Source organism: Lynx rufus, unplaced genomic scaffold (assembly GCF_022079265.1).
Source record: "Lynx rufus isolate CCGP_SWC_20201006 ecotype Redwood Valley unplaced genomic scaffold, mLynRuf1.p SCAF_2, whole genome shotgun sequence".
Classification (NCBI taxonomy): Eukaryota; Metazoa; Chordata; class Mammalia; order Carnivora; family Felidae; genus Lynx; species Lynx rufus.
Window position 1 is genome coordinate 210261307 of NW_025814834.1, and position 16824 is coordinate 210278130.

The following is a 16824-nucleotide window of genomic DNA, read 5'->3' on the forward strand; positions in this document are numbered from 1 at the left end:
TACCCAGGATGCCCAGTCTCTGGGTCAAAACATGACCAGCACCTGGTGAACCCCTCCCTTAGCCCAGCGTTTCCCAAAGTGTGGGGCCTGGACCACTCGGGGGGCAGACTCTGGGGGGGGGGCGGTGCTTGTTTACAAGGAGGGGTCTTGTAGCGTCTGAGGGGCTCAGTCAGTTAAGCGTCAACTCGGTTTTGGCTCAGGTCATAATCTCACTGTTCCGTGAGTTCGAGCCCCACATCGGCTTCCTCACGGATGGTGTAGAGCCTGCTTGGGATTCTCTCTCTGGCTCTCTCTCTCTAAATAAATCAACTTTATTTTTTTTTTTATTTTTTTAATGTGTATTTATTTTTGGTGGAGAGAATAGACAGAGTGTGAGCAGGCGAGGGGCAGAGAAAGGGAGACAGGATCGGAAGCGGGATCCAGGCTCTGGGCTGTCTGCACAGGGCCCGCCGTGGGGCTCAAACGCACCAACTGTGAGATCACGACCTGAGCCGAAGTCAGACGCTTGACCGACTGAGCCACCCAGGCGCCCCTACATAAATAAACTTAAAAAATAATAATGACTCATGCGCAAGAGAGGCCCTGTTGCCATTATTTTGTGTTCAACACGGTCTGTCTCGTCCCCAGCAGTTCCCGAAATGAGCTCTGGGCATTGGCAAACCACCCTTTACTAGCAGAAGGAGGGGCTGGGGTGGCCTAGGACAGGGAGCAGGTCTCGGGAGCCGGGGTCCCAGAGCTGTGGGAGGAGTCGTTACCCAAAGCTGCCTGTGCCTGTGTGGAGCTCGACCCCGCCTCAGGCAAGGCCATGTCCCCATTTCGCAGATGAGGCAGCTGAGGCCCCGGAAGTTCAAGGGGGTGACTTTTCCAAAGTCAGAACAATGCGTTATATACTCTGGGCACTTGCCACCTGCCCCTGGCACAGGTAGCCATGAGGAAACACGCATACGTATGTATAGAGATTTCTTCTTTCAATATGTTTTACCAAAAAGGGGATCACATTCCTTGACCTTGCCTGCCTGTCATGGACAAGCTCCCCAGGCTGCATCGAATCTGGTGCCTTCTACCGTAAACAGAACACCATCCAGCCCCTCCCTCCTCCCCTTCTGCCACCGTCTGGCCCAGACACCCCCCTCCTCTAAATAATCTTAGCGGCTTGCCCCTTTCTCTGGTCTCTCTGCCTTCACCCTTTTGCTCCCCCGCAGTCTAAATGGATGGAGAGTTTTTAAATATGTCAGATCGTCTCCCTCCTCCGGACAAAACCCTCCTACCACTCCCCTCTCCCTCACTGTAAAAGCAAATTCCTCATGACAACCCGCACAGCCCCTACCCATCCCTACCACCTCCCTCGGTCCACCCTCCTCTTCATCTGCTTCGTGCTGGCCATGCTGGCCTCCCGCTGCCCCTTGCACATACCAGGTACATTCCTGCCTCAGGGCCTTTGCACATGCCGTTCTCTGCACCAGGAATTGTCGCCCACTCCCCATCTGTCATGGCTCACTTCCACCTTTCCTCAGGTTTAACTCAAATGTCACCTTCTTTCTCTACGAGCCCTTTGAAAATGACAACCGTCCCTCAACCCCCTTCCCAGATTTACTTTTCTTCTTGGTATCAGCTGGCATATTTGATATCTCATTTATTGCCTGGCATCCCACCAGAACGTAAGCTCCGGGTGGGCTGGGATGTTGTCTACGTTCCCTGCTGTATCCCCGGCACCTCTTACATAATAGAGGCTCAGCGAATGATTGTGAATGATGTGCTTCTGAACAGCTTTTTTCAAAATGTTTTTTAAAAAAAAGTTGTTGTTTTTTTTTTTTTGAACAGCTGTGTAATAATCCCTGGTCTCTATCACTCAAATATGTCATAGACAAAGATTAGAAGGGAGACCTGACAAACAGTGACAAATGACAACACTGATTTGACTTGGGGGATAAGAGTGTGTTAACTATTTTTCTTGTATTTCTGTTATGTTGGTAGAGGGCCGGCAATTTAAAAAGAGTTCTTGGGGCGCCTGGGTGGCGCAGTCGGTTGAGCGTCCGACTTCAGCCAGGTCACGATCTTGCGGTCTGTGAGTTCGAGCCCCGCGTCAGGCTCTGGGCTGATGGCTCAGAGCCTGGAGCCTGTTTCCGATTCTGTGTCTCCCTCTCTCTCTGCCCCTTCCCCGTTCATGCTCTGTCTCTCTCTGTCCCAAAAATAAATAAACGTTGAAAAAAAATTAAAAAAAAAAAAAAAGAGTTCTTAAACACGGTGAGATGGTGGAGAAGCGCTGGACTCCAGAAACTTCTCATGGGCGCAGAGTGGCAGGCATCAGAAACACATACGGTTGGGGAAGGGGCAGAGCCCCGCGTTGTGCTGCCCTCTGCCTGGAGGCTGGTGGGGGCGGGGGTGATGGGACAGACCCGCTCTTCAAGTCACATCAAAGCCACCACTAGGGGGCAGAATTGCTCAAAGATGGTTTTAACCATGGGGAGCGGACTGTGGAGAACCCAAGCAGGCAGAGAACAGACCTAGGCGCTCAGCGAATGATTGTGACACTTACTGAGCACCTAGTGTGTGCCTGCCTGAGGCTCCTCCCACTAAGTATCTTGCTTAATCTCCATGATTCCTCTCTGATGTCCGTACAAATAACAGGCCCAGGTCACGATCTGAACTCTGCCCTGCTAAGCTCATCTCCCATCAAGCCCCTCCTTGCTCATGCTCACTCCGTTCCAAACCCCAGGCCTCCTTGCTGCTCCTCTAATGTCTCCGCCACACTCCTGCCTCAGGGCCTTTGCACTGGCCATTGCCAGTCCTTGGCACGCTTTCCCCCCCAAATACCCCCATCTTTGACTCCCTCATTTCCTTCAGGACTTTATTTAAATGGCAGTTTCTCACCAGGGCTTCCTTGATCTAACACACTATATTATCTACTTACTTGTTGAGTTTGCTTACTGTCCGTTTCTCCCTGTTAGAATGAATGCAGGCTGTCTGTTTGTTCACTGTCGAGGACAGAAAGAAGCCAAGACAGGAACACAGGACAGAGGGTTACTTTTGTTTGGAGTCCAGGGAGGAGACCTGGATCCCGACTGTTCCACTAACTCACTGTGCGGTCCTAGCCGGTCGCTGTCCCTCTCTGAGCCTCAGGACCCCTCTGTTTACCAAGGACCTTGTTCCTGGTTTTCAATACAATGGTCAATGGACTGGCTCACAGCTGCACTGGAGACCCCCACTGTCCCATCCCTAGTCCTTGCTCTGACCCTGGGAGCTTCTAGATTGTTTCTTTTATCTAGGCCTGTGGGAAGTCTCAGTAAATGTTCACTGAATTGGCAAACGAATGCGTGAATGAGTGCACTCACTTCGCTTTTCTGAGCCTCAGCTTCCTCATCTGTCAAATGGGAATAACAATCGTCCCAGCCCCATAGGATGGCTCTAAGAATTAAATCATAGTAGGTGATGGATAACTTCTGTCCGATAAGTTCCAACCTGCTTCAAAGCAGACCCACTGCTAGGGGCCCGGCTAAACAATACCTAAACTAGTGGGAGATTCTTTATCTGGTGCTGATTCTATAGCCAGCCCAGAGATTCTTAATGGACCCATTTCACAGACAAGGAAACTGAGGCATGGACTATAAACTAATGTGTTCATTTGATAAAGTATCTCCCGCACACTGATGTATATCCCTAGTATCTTCAACAGTGCCTGGCACATAGTAGGCATGAAATAAATGGCTTCGAATGAATTAACTGAGCACCTACTGTGTGCCGGGTATACCCAAAACCACATGGCTAGTATATACAGCAGGGTCAGGACTCGAACCCGAGTCCAACTGTGCTCCTTCCTCCTGGGTCCATCCCCGAAGTCCAGGATTCTACCCAGAGGCCCCGGCGTCCTCCCGCCTCCAGGGCTATGGGCAGGATCAGATCGCAGAGTGGTGTCTGAGCCTGAGTCACCGCCAAGGCGAGCACTCCTCTTGTTCTAGCCGACCTTAGCCCCGGGCCCCCGGCTACGTGCCTGCGGTTGGTGCCAGGAAACCTCGCCTCACCTGACCCAGAGCCCTGGGGCCACCAGGGTCAGCACTAGGGGCTGGTGACCTTCCTATGACTGCCTGGCTGCTCTAAATAGTCAGTCAGGGCTTGGGGACTTGGGGGAGGGGCAAACTGGGCTCACCTGGTTTCCATGCCAACCCCACACAGACGAGAAGGTGGCTCCGGTGCCTGCAGCGGGCTTCATCTCCAGGCGGGAAACAGGGGACCCCACCAGGATCCCCGCACAGCTCACCCCATTCTGTGGTGGCCCGCAGCAAGGTGGGGACCCATTCAGCAGGATACTGTCACCTGTCTGAGCACTAAATCCTGGGCACCTTGTTTCCTGCCTGATGACAGCTGTCGGGGGTGGGGCGGGAGGGGGCGGGCACCCACCAAGTCACCTCTGTCACCCGGGTCTCCTGACCAGCCCCTCATTCACCGGTAGCCACAGGGTGACCCCGGGGCTTTTTAAGCTATTGCTAGAACAGCAGCTATTTTGACATCAAGCTGGGAGAGGTCAACCCGTCCCTCTCCCGCCTCTGCTCCAGCTGGCACATCACCTCCCCAGAACCCCAGTGTTTCTAAAGAAGCTGAAAATCTGGGATTTTATGGAAGGCCTCCCCGCACATACGGAGTCGGTGACTAATTACACTCACGAAATACTAGGCAGGCCAAGAGACCGTGGGTCACTCGTTTCTGAGTTTTCCCCCAAGATTCTATGACCTTTTAAATCTAACATTCCAGGACTCTGGGTCTTTGACTCCAGGACTGAGCGTGGGAGTTAAGACCACCTCTGAGCCTGGAGACCCGTACTGGTGGTGAGGGAGCTACAGGTGGGCGCCACGGCGGTCCCCGCGCCCTCCCACCCCCCGCCAGGGCCTCTCACTTGGGGAAGCTGCTGCCGATGAGGATCCGGCCCAGCGGGTACTCCTTGCCGCCCACCGTGACGGGCGGGCTGACGTCCAGGTTGCCGAAAGAGTCAAGGCTAGAGGCACCAGCGAATAGGATCTCCCGGGTTACATATCCAAAGTCGGGACCCTAGGGGAGGACCAACAAGCCCCCCACCCCAGAAGGAGGGGTCAGTTAGGACAGGAAGCGACAGCTCTTGGCAGGGGTTGGGGCGGGGGGCCGATTAACGTCCAAGTCCACAACAGAATAACTAGAAAATCCCCAAATGCTGAGAGATCAGGCACCGCGCTTCGAAAGAACGCACGGGCCAAAGAAGGAAGCCAGGTGGAAACGAGGCAAGACTTTGAAGCGAGAGATGATAAAAGATACAGCACACTAGAACTTGCAGGATGTCCGTACGCATAGGTGCGGAAGAGGAGAGGTCGGAAAAACCTTCCCTTCCATTTGCAGCTGGGAAAAGAACAGCAAATGAGACCCAGAGAAAGTGGAAGGGGGGACAGGGTAAAGACGAGGGCAGGGTGCCTGGGTGGCTCCGTGGGTTAAGCGTCTGACTTCAGCTCAGGTCGTGATCTCAAGGTTCGTGAGTTCGAGCCCCGCGTCGTGCTCTGTGCTGACAGCTCAGAGCCCGGAGCCTGTTTCAGATTCTGTGTCTCCCTCTCTCTCTGCCCCTCCCTGGCTTGCTCTCTCTGTCTCTCTCTCAAAACTAAATAAACATTTTTTTAAATTGTATTAAAAAAAAAGATGAGGGCAGGGATCAGTGGAGGAAGCCCTGGCCAGGTGAAGCCTGGGGTTGGGGTCAAGCCCTTGGTCGATTCAGAGTCACCCCACAGGGCTCATTGTCACCTGCGCTGGGACCGGTCTCTTGGCCCCTCTAGGCTGAGGTAAATGCCCCTGCTCTGTGTGCCCACAAGTTCCCGGGCATCTCCCTCCCAGCCCCCACCCTAACACGGGCACTGTCCTGGCGGTGGGGGTATGGGAGTTGGTAAACAGGCTACAGGCCTTGGGCCCACCTCGAAAGGCAGTTCAGCCTGGAAGTAGGGGTATGGAGACAGCCCCTCTGGTTTTGCACCTTGGTGCCATGGCTGGGTGGCATGGGGTCCGTTACCTAACCTCTCTGAGCCTCAGGAAAGAGGGGATAAAGACAGCAGCTAGCCACAGGACTGTGGATTGGATGAGTGACCGTGTAAAGTCAGGGCCGCACGGTTGCCGGGGCTGCTCTTGTCCCCAGCCTGCGCAGAAGAGGCCGCATGGGGCCTGGCACGCAGTAGGTGTTCAGAAAAAATGTGTTACCCCCAAAAAGGCCCCACCTCGTAAAAGCAAGAGTCATGAGGGCTCACTACTGGTGCATTTCCCCCATGAGGCGGTCTCCCCAGGACTGACCCCTCTGTCGACTCCCCAGTGGGGACGACTTTGCTGGCCTGCCCCACCCAGAAGGGGGAGGAGGATTTGCATGTTGTTTGCATGCTATTTGCATGTTCTGTCCCAATCCCCCCACTGACTCCCCGTTTCCCCACCACTTGTGTCCTTTTGGCCCCCCTAAAGGACCAGGACCAGGGAAGACTGATTACAGGGTCCTATGACAGAGCCACCCAAGGGACCTCCCCTCTGCCCTTTGCCACATACCAGGATCCGCTTGTAGGGGAAATGCTTCAGGCCTCTGTTTCGGGGAGAGTCAAAGACCACTGGGAAGGCCTTGTGAGGGGCCTCAGTGTAGCCAAACTCCATCTCGTCCTAGGAGGGGAGAGGAAGAGATCACAGTGGTATCCCCGGCGTGGTTTTCCTGACACGGTGAGCCCCGCCCCTAGACCTCGCTCAGGGCGGTGCCACAGATTTCCCCCAAGACCTGGGGGCACGGGGGACAGGGACGGAGGTGACGCCTCTTGGGACCCCAACTGGGAGAGGACTCTGTCTGGGACCCGAGCATTCGAGGGAACAGGAGAGACTGGAGTGACACAGGCAGCAGGGAAGCGTTTCCAGAAGCTGCCTGCGCCTCGCCCCGCCCCCCACCCCCCGCCCTGACCGAGTCCTGGCTTCTCTAGGGAGACCAAAGCTGTGCAGGCTCCATTTCCCAAAGTCGGGGTGAAGGACAGGGGCTCAGGCCTCCCAGGCCACCCACCTGGATCCAGCGGTCATTTCGATTTTCAATCTGAGGGCAGATGATCAGCTTGCAGTTGGCTTTCAACGCTAGGTCAGACATGTCTTCCAGAAATTTCTTATTTGAGCCATGGGAGTCTACCACACTGCAAAACCCAGGGAGAGGGGAACGTAATAGTGACCTCTGGCAGTGGCCTGGGTCCAGTTGGCGCTGGGCCCCATGTGGCCCCTGGGTTTTGGGGTTCGAACACAGCCCCCGCCCTAGAGAAGGCAGGTGATGTCCCCAGATCATATCCGGTGGTAGGCGCAAGGGGCAGGGCAAGCCCAGGTGGGTGGAGTGCAAAGGCGCCCAGGTGGGTGGAGCCCAAAGGCACCCAGGTGGGTGGAGCCCAAAGGCGGGCCACCAAAACCAGGTGACAGCCACGGAGGAGGTGGCCCCGGGGACTGGGTTAAGGTGGCAGCCAGGGGGCAGGGAGCCCCCTCTACTCCTGCCCCTTTGGCCTATGCAAAGGAACCAGGGTGGGGTTCGTGAGCAAATGGAAAAAAAGAATTCCCCTCCAAACACCCACAGAGCAAACCTGTTTCTCTACACCATCCCGGCCTTGTGACTTATGTTCCCTTCCCACTAGTCTGACCTCTGACGCAGGGGCCTTGAGTGGCCTCGCCCATCAAGGCCCACCTGTCCATGAGGGGACTGACGAGGATTCTGGGCCACACAGGACTAGGATCCCAGGCTGGGCCAGGGCTCACGGCAGACACCAGCAGCTGGGTCCCGTGTTCTCCTCAGCCCCGCAGCACCCCACGCCAGAGCGAGGCTAGGACTCCCACAACCCCCGGCTGCCCGAACAGGGCCTGGTCTCACCGCCCAGACTAAGTCTGAGCTGTTCCAGGGCTGCTACAGGCAGGACAGGGTAGAGGCAGGGGTGCTGAAGCTTGAGCCGGTGACCTCAGCTGGGGGGCCTTAACCGACAGGCCCAAGCCAGCCTGCTGCTATCCCATACCCAGCCTGCGCCCGTGGGTGCCCTCGGTGAATCCATCCAGTGAGTGAGGGCCCAGCCCTGGACACAGCATTCTGTTCCTGTCTCTACCGGTCCAGAGATGGTGGGATTGCGCAGGAGGGTGAGGCCTCACCTGCACGCGTACAGCTCCAGGGGGGGCTGGGTGTTGGGGGTCATGATCCAGGGGGCCACGCGGAAGGCCACGGTGTCTGTGAAGAGGGGCACCTCAGGCAGAGTCTGGGGGGCGAAATGAGGACTAAGTGGGCCCTGCGGGGAGCCCCATCAGGCCTCAAGATCCCCCAGCCCCCAGCCAGCCCGGCCCCGGAGACTCCAGACTGGTCCCCCGAACCCTCAGCCCCCATCCCAGCCACCGGCACGGTTCCTACCCCCGTGTCCACCAGGCTGACACTGAGGGAGACCAGCCCCAAGAAATCAACGTCGGGGAAGGCGAGTCCCTCCACAAAGAAGCTGATCTTCCGCTCCCCCGGCTGCCGCTCAACTTCGTAGGACAGACGCTGAGGTCCCAGTACCTGCTTGTAGTCCTCGAGGGAAGTCCCACCTAGGGGGAGCCAGAGTCAGGGGCCAGTGCTGGGACAAAGGATGGGAGGAAGGACACCAGAGGCCCGGAATCCAGGGCCGAGCCGACTACACCTTCGTGTTAGATCTACTCGGCCGCTCCTCTCTAGCTCGGCCACGCGCAAGCTGTGTGACCTTGGCTCAGTGACTCAACCTCTCTGAGCCTCCGTTCCTCGCCTATAAAACGGCTGGCAGCATCTCTTGGGATCAGCATAAGCTTTAAGTCAGATACGGGGATAAAAGCAGGCGCCACGACAGGTGCAAAATACCCAAATGCCCATCAACGGAGGAATGGGTGAACAAAATATAGTATGTCCACACAATGGTATGTTTTTCACCCATAAAAAGGAACGAGGCACTGACACCTGCTACGATGCGGGCGAACCTTGAAAATATTATGCTGAGTGAAAAGCCAGACGCAAAAGGCCACATACTGGATGACTCCGTCGACAGGAAATGTCCAACATCGGTAGATCCGTAGGGACAGAGAGTGGCTAGATCAATGGCTGCCTAGGACTGGGGGCAGGGGAGGGGGAGTGACAGCTGGGAAGTATGAGGTTTTCCCTGGGGGGTGATGACACTGTCTAGGAACTGGACGGGGGTGGTGTTCGCACAGCCGTGAGGACGTGTCAAGGGCCGCTGAATTATCCACTTTCAAATGGTTAATTTTGTACGACGTGAATTTCACCTTCATTTATTTATGTATTTTTACTTTTTTTTAATGTTTATTCATTTGTGAGAGAGAGAGAGAGAGAGAGAGAGAGAGAGTGCGAGCAGGGGAGGGACAGAGAGAGAGAGAGAGGAGGACACAGAATCCGAAGCAGGCTCCAGGCTCTGAGCCGTCAGCACTGAGCCCGACGCGGGGCTCAAACTCACAAACCGCGAGATCGTGACCTGAGCCGAAGTTGGACGCTCAACCGACTGGGCCAGCCAGGCGCCGCCCCCCCCCCGCCCCACCCAGCCCCCACCTTCATTTATTTTTAAAAGTGCCTGGCCCACAGTACTTCTGTCCTGCGCCCCTCTGTCCCCCCCGAAGGTGTCTGGGAAATGTCACCCTGGCATGCTCTCACTCACAGCAGGAAAGGCTATCGGTTGACTGACTGAGACTTTGCTCATGTTCCGGTATCACGGTGTTTCCGAGCGGGGGGTCTGCCTAAACTTCCACCAGGGGGACACAAGGAGGAACGTTCGGGCTCCCGCCAGGCTCATTCAGCCACAATAACAAGTTCTGGGTCAGTTTGAACAGAGGACGGTAAGGAGGAAGAGGGAAGGGAAGAGGAGAGACCTCTTGCCATTTATAAAAAGGAGTAAAGGCAGCTCGGGGTTAAGTTCAACCAGCCTGGACGGAGCTCACCCCATGCTGACCGACCGGAGGAGGGGCTCTGGAGACCTGGGTTTGAAGCCTGCTCCACCCCAGTCGGCTGGGTGACCTGGAGACGGTGGATGCGTGCGCCTGAGCCTCAGTTGGCCCCCTCTGTAAAACGGGACTCGTTTTGGACCCTCCTTCTTAGGTAACATGCGGCGAACCGCTGGAAGATGCCGGAAGATGCCGGTTATGGAAGAGGCCGGAAGGGAGCGGGGATAGGGGTCAGAGAAGAAAAGAGCTTGGGAAGCAGAGAACGAGTGGAGCAGGGGGGGAAAGCAGCCCCACCAGGCCACTCACCCCTAGCGCAGAAGACCCCCACTCTTCTGGAATCAGAAAACGGCACATCCAAGACCAGCTTGTGGGTGTCGAAGAGGCTGTCTGGGCCGTCGCAGCTCAGCACCATGGGGGACATGTCCTGCAGGTCTGGAGAGAGTGGCACCTGGAGACCACTCTCCCTGCACCCCACCCACAGGCTCCCCCCTCCACCCCGCAAGCCTCCACCACCCCACGCCACTACCCTGGACACCCCCCCCCCCACGCACACACACACCCAGTCACACACCATCCAGTGTTGCCAGCTGGCTGTTGGTGAGGTCGGGCCCCGCGGACACGACACTGTCCCGGTCACAGTTCACCAGCAGGACAGCCCCATAGCCCTCAGGGCCCCAGCGCCAGGTTTTCTGTGGCAAAACAAGAGACTGGGGGGTCAGTGGGACCCGGATGGCCTGGGAAGGGGCTCTGGAGCTGGCTAGAGCTGGCTGCTTCTTTAAAATGGAGACTGCTGTACTCTGGGTTTGCTTAAAGATTTAAAGAGGCATCGTAGATGTGGGGACTGGAGTTTCAGGTGTCTAGACCCAGATCCACCCCACTCTTGTATAGTGAACAACCTGGGCAACCATACCCAGGGGCCTCACCCGGCCATCACACTGGAGGAGGAAGGGTGGTGTCGCCATATCCAGAAACAACCTTCACCAACCTGCTGAGCTTTGGCCCTGCCTGGGGGACAGAGGCTACCTCACCCCGACCTTGATGGGGCTGGACAATCCTAGGGAAACTTTCTCCGTCTCAGCACTGTCCTGGGCCCTGTCGCATAGACATCTCTGGCACCTACCCTCAGTCCTGCAGGCCCTGCAAAGAGGTCCAAGCTGAGGTGGGAAAGATAGCTGGAGCCCCGCCTCTGGTCGCAGCTCTCCCTGACACACCTCCACTTAATGCCCACCAGACCCCACAAGGCACGGCTCACTTGCCCCATTTTACAGAGAAGGAAAGAAACGCTCTGGGAAATGAGCCTTAAGTCCCATAGGTCAGATTCAAACTCCTATGGGCGACTTCAGAGGGCCATTGCTAACCCATATGGCACTCTTGTCCACCTTTCTGGGTAAATGTTGCCCTGTGCTTGGGCACTAGACATGACTTGTATCATAGCCCCACTCACCCGCTTAGCCAAGCAACCTTGTGCAGTGAACAACCTGCGCAGCCATCCATGGCTACCCTTCCCCATCTTGTCCTCAAAGCCTGTCCCTGTGGCCCAGGCTTTCTCTCTAGGGTCTTTCCCTATAAACTATACCTTCTACCCTTCCAGGATGGCTTCCAGATACTTGCCCTGCGGTAATGTCTCGAACTCACGCCACCCTCCTCCTCACTCTCTGGGGTCTAACTGAGGCTGTCGCCCCAGCCTCCTCTGTCAGAAGCCTTCAGTCAGTCACTCAGCGACCTTTTATGAAGCACCTACCACGTTTGGGGGTCCAAATACAGCCAAGGAAATAGAAGGCGCATCAAGCAAAAGACCCAATCCCAACTCCAAAGTGGCACAAGAGAGGCTCAGAGAGGGTCTCACGGGAGTCACGCAGCATGTCGATCGCACGGTGGAAGTGATGCCCACCCGCGCCCGTTTGGCAGGTCCCCACATGGGTTCCCTACACTCTCGGCTACCACAGACCCTAGGACCCACCACCCCAGGTTTGCCTGTCGACCGCGCCATCTGGGGGAGCCAGGAGACTGTCACCTTGTCGTCGTGGTTCCTCTTCACCTTGCCCGTGCGACCCGTGTCGACGTCCAGGGACACGTCTGAAAAGGGATGGAGTGGGGCTGCCAGGGGCTCACCCGGTCCCGTCGTCAGACCCAGGACATCCCGGCCGAGGCAAGCTTTGCTCATGAGACCCAGGAAGCCCTGTTCTGGGGACCATACCCAACGCCTGGGAGGCCGGGGGGCTGTGTGGCCGCGCCCCCTGGTTCTGGATATTGGAGGGACCCAGTCTCGGGCTCTTGAAGTGCGTGCTCCGGGCGGCCCTGACTCTGGCAGTCGGGACGAGGCCCGGCTTCTAGGTGCTGGCTCTGCGGTCCTCGGAGCCTGCTGCCCGGGCTCTGGCCGAGGGCGGCTCGTGGCTCAGGGAATCTTGGGGTTCCGACAGCGTGACATGTGGGAGAAAGGCCTCCAGAGAAAGAAGCCCTATGGTGGGTCTAGCTGGTGACCTGTGGGCAGTGCAGTTTCTAGATTCTGGTGGCCCTAAGTCTTGCTGGGTCTCCGTCCCTGAGGTTCTAGAACGAATGGAAGGCCTCTGAAGAAGCTCCTTGCTGGTGGAGGAAGATGGTCACGGGCCTTGCACTGAGGGGTTCCCCTAAGGCCCTCAGGGGGGCAACAAGGAGAGGGGAGGGGATATAGGGGAGCCAGGGGGGGCAGTACTTACCGACAGCGGTAAGGTAAAGCACGCTGTGGCCCAGGGCGCCAGCCTCCTGCCGCCCGAAGTAGGAGACCTTCACCTGTGGGGACATCGTCAGCCCTGAGCCAGCACGGCCACCCCTTCAGAGGTGGCAGTGGCAGAGGGAGTAGGAGGGACGGTCCTGCTGAGAGGTGGGGACCCCTGGGCACCCCAAGACGCTCCCCGCCGCAGAAGGTCCAAGATTCACAGTCTCCCGGCTTGGACTCAGGGCTGCCTTCCCGGCTAGAGAGGCTGTGCCTGGCTCCCCGGTCCAGGGCCGGGCTGAAGAAGCAAGCAGGGCCCGGCCGTGCGGGGCGCATCCCAGAGGGAGCAACGAGACCCTCGGGAATCCGTGGAGACGTCAAAGAGGACGAGGGAGGGAAGGGGCCGCCGACGCCATTGACGGAGGCAAGTTACTCGGCCTGTCTAGCCTTCTGTGTCTTCATCTGGAAAATGGGACATCCCCCCAATAAAAGCCCATGGTCACGGCTTCTCCCACGGCCCGGAACGCACGCCAAGGGCTCCACCCAGGGAGTCCCGGCCCCCAACATGGCCCCAGGAGTCCAGGCCCATCCACAGTGGGGCCACTCCGGCCCCCTCCCCCCCCCCCACTGCGGGCATGCAGCTAGGAAGCAGAGGAGGTAGGATTTGAACCCTTGGCAGGCTCCGGGGCCCCTGCTCTGGAGGGGGAGAACAGCCGCACAGCCTCTGCCTGTCGGGGGAGAAGGGGCCAAGTCAGTGACCCAGTGGGTCGCCGTGCGTGCCGTGGGTGCCCGGGGGTGAGTGACGACGGCGTGACCCGTGAAGGAGAGAAACCTTCCTTCTCCCTTCGCTACGGGGACACACACACATCCAGGAAGGCACCTGCGTCTGCGTGCACGCGCGCATGCGTGGGCCCGCGGTGTTGCTGCGGGGTCCCGCCCGCTACGGGGGCTTGTTTCCGGGTCTGTGTGTAGGCCGGGCACGGGGCTTAGTGGGGAGGTGCTTGTGAACTTGAGGGGACGCACAGGCGGGCTGTTTTTATGGGCGTATCCATCCGCTCGTGTACGTGTGACGTTGCGTGTGCGGGGTGTCTGGGACGCGTTACGTGGACGGAGGTGTCAGAGGGTGATACGTGGGTGGGGTTGAGCTTGGGTGGGGGTTGGGAGATGCAGCCTCTGACTGTGGAGACAGGGCGGGCGGGGGTGGGGGTTGCTTACCTTGAGATCATGTAAGGCCTTACTGGCCGCGTCCACGGATACGGTCACGTCCACGTTGGCGTCCAGGGGCCAGCGGGTCTTGCCTGTGGGCACCGTCACCCGTGCTGGGTCGTAGATCACGAACACCTCCACTCCAGGGCTCCCGGAGACCCCGAAGGTCTCGGCACCCTTGGGCACATCACTGATAGAAAGGAGAGAGGGCGGTTTCCGGGGGACTCAGGACGGAGGCCGCAGCAGGGTAGTGGGGGCTGGGGCAGCCAAGCGACACAAGCCTCAGCACCCCCTAACCTGCCACTGGCCAGGAGACCAGCCCAGCTGTGCATCAGACAGCCTGGACTCCATCCCAGCTCCCCACTGATTCCCCAGGACCCCACCCTGGGCACCTTGTCCTCTGGCCTCAGTCTCCCCGACTGTAACCTGAGGGGTTGGAGCAGAGCAGTGGCTCTAGTGACAGGGCCCCTTCAGTGGACCCCGAGTGGAATCCAAGAGGCAGCGGGGCATGGAGCTGAGCCACGGTTTTAACCCCCGCACGCTGACAGTGGTCCCTGAGGCTCCAGAGAGCGGAGACCCCACCCCCCACCCCAAGGCTTCCCGTTCTGATACTTGCAAATTCTCCAACCCAATAGGGAACCCACTTGGCCATCCACCTCTCACCACCTGACGGCCGGGCAGCCTCCTCACTGGTCTCCCTGGCCCCACCCGTGCCCCCTCTGTTCCACACACAGCACACTTGAGCAGATTGTGCTGTTCCTTCGCTCAAAAGCCGTGGCTCCTGTCCCACAGTAGCTTACCAGGCCCCCTGTGATGTGCCCCCTGCCACCTCCCTGACCTTCTCCTCCCCCACTCTGCTCCCCCTCATCCTCTCTGCTCCAGCCACATTGACCTCCCTGCTGGTCCATGAAGCTGCCAGTCTGTCCTGCCTCAGGGCCTTTGCACTGACTGTTTCCTCTGCATAGGATGCTCTTCCCCCAGATATCCACAGGGCTCATTCCCTTAACCTCTTCAGGGTTCTGCTTAAAGGTCGCCTTCTCAGTGAGCCCCCCATCACTCCATTTAATGCTGCACCTTGCCCCCACCTTCTCCCCCTCCACCCTATCCCTCTCACTCCGCTCTGATAGCTAGGCCCCAGGGTTCCATGAGGCTCTTGGCCGTGTGGAGCCCACACCCTAGAGGGGAAGTTGAACAACAGAACTATGCGTCAGTGTTTCTCCGTCCCCCTACATGTCAGGGCTCTTCCCTGCCGTTCCCCAGGACAGAGCCATCAGCCTCAAGGCTCAAGGTCAAGTCCACTTGCAGACGTCCACCTGTCTGCAAAGATGCTGGCCCAGAGGGGTCCTGCCTCTATCCTTTCCTGGGCTGCTGAGAACCCAGCCAGATATTAAACCCTCTGGAGAAACCAGACACCCCTCCGAAACCGCCACCACGGTCACCTGCGCCCATCAAACTGCCTCCATTGACAATGTTGATGGGGTTGTGGTTATAAGAACCCCAAGTCCCACTCAGTGCCTGGCTCCCTGATGCTCAGCACGGCCCTGCAAGGCAGTTATCACCCTCCTCATTTCTCAGAGGCAGCCGGGACAGAGAAGAGACTGGAGCCCTGTAGGCCGCTGGCCAGACCCACCCCCGCCACCCCCACTCGTCCCCATGAGCCATGGTACCTTCGGGAACCCCCATCTCGCACGCCCTTCGTCCTCGTTTAAACAGTTAGCACGGGAACCCAAGTACCCCCTGATCTTCACCCTCTGATCTGACCCCGCCTCCCATCGGCCCCCACTCCCAGACCATCCCATGTGCCACCACGTGTGCGGGGGGGTGGGGGGCTCATCTCATCTCAGAGTGTTTCCTTGACCTTCCTGCAGCCTCAGAAACCTGCTCCCCACAGTGGGCAGCGTCCCCTTGCAGCCCTCTCAACGGTGGCCAGTTCCCCCTCACTCCCCCACCGACCGGGCCCAGAGGTGGGTGGGGGTCCTGCGTGCTCTTTCTTCCCTGTCACTTCCAGATCGTTGTCACTCTGCCCTCATTCCTGGAGGGGGCCGACGTCTGCCACTACCTACAATTTCAGAAGCCAGGTGGGTGATGGGCCGGCATCGGGCGTCCCAGTGCCTGACCTCCTTCCCCAGCGACCCTGTCCTCCACCCTCTCCCAGGGCAGACCCTAGACTTTGTCATCACTGAGAACTGCGCCCACCACAGACTCCCCTACCAGCAGCCCGGGGATTCCTCCTGCCCACCTGCCAGCTCCCTCCCCTAACACACCAACCCCATGAAGCCCCCAGCTCCGCAGCCACTGAAGGGGGAGCCCTCGCCATCCCCCCTGGGCAGCCCAGGGCTGCCTGTTCTCCCTCCCCTTCGCAGGCTCAGAGTCCCTAGCCTGTGTCACAGTCACTCCCCGGCACCGCTTGACTCTCTGCGCGCCTTGCTCTCCATCCGACTGCCTAAGCACCGCCCCCGCCCCCGTCAAACTGCCTCCCTCCCCACTGTGCACCTGCACCCACACAGTTGACCGCAGCCCACCCAGATTCGCCATCACTGTCCTCAAGGGACCCTTGTCACTGCCCAGCAGCCTTACAACATTTCTGGGGGCTGGACAGCCTGGGAGGGAGGGGCTAGGGTGTCAGGCCGATTTGTCGGTTCCATCTCCAGAGTTCCGGCTCTGAGCCCTGGGGCCAGGCTTTGGGGCCTGGGCTCTGCGTTCTGACGTCCGAGTGGAACCTGGGTGTGGCCCTAGAATGGCCTGGTGCTCAAGATGGGGACAGGACTGGGCCGCCCCAAATTTCTCCCCCCGTTTCTTGCCTACGACCCATCTGCCTGAGGTGGAGGGGCCTTCGTCTCTTCAGCTCCCTTCCTTTACAGGAAAACGCCTCAGAAGTTGAGTGTGCTTGCTGTCCGACTCTGTCTCCCTGTGGTCCCTGTGACCTGCCACTAATCAGGGACATAAATGTGGATTGATGTTTTCATTTGTGTCCAAGAAGAAAATGGAAG

General features: G+C 58.2%; 1 protein-coding gene across 1 annotated transcript in view; it reads right to left on the reverse strand.

Annotated features, from left to right (window-relative positions):
- PADI1 (peptidyl arginine deiminase 1) overlaps positions 1–16824 on the reverse strand; it is a 37561-nt gene that overhangs the window by 6542 nt on the left and 14195 nt on the right. The window contains exons 2-11 of the mRNA XM_047082808.1: positions 13844–14024; positions 12633–12705; positions 11951–12012; positions 10508–10625; positions 10243–10368; positions 8390–8562; positions 8137–8240; positions 7028–7151; positions 6535–6642; positions 4889–5040 (exon numbers count right to left, since the gene is read on the reverse strand). Of these exons, the coding sequence (XP_046938764.1) occupies positions 4889–5040; positions 6535–6642; positions 7028–7151; positions 8137–8240; positions 8390–8562; positions 10243–10368; positions 10508–10625; positions 11951–12012; positions 12633–12705; positions 13844–14024 (1221 nt within the window). The remainder of the gene's footprint in view (positions 1–4888; positions 5041–6534; positions 6643–7027; positions 7152–8136; positions 8241–8389; positions 8563–10242; positions 10369–10507; positions 10626–11950; positions 12013–12632; positions 12706–13843; positions 14025–16824) is intronic.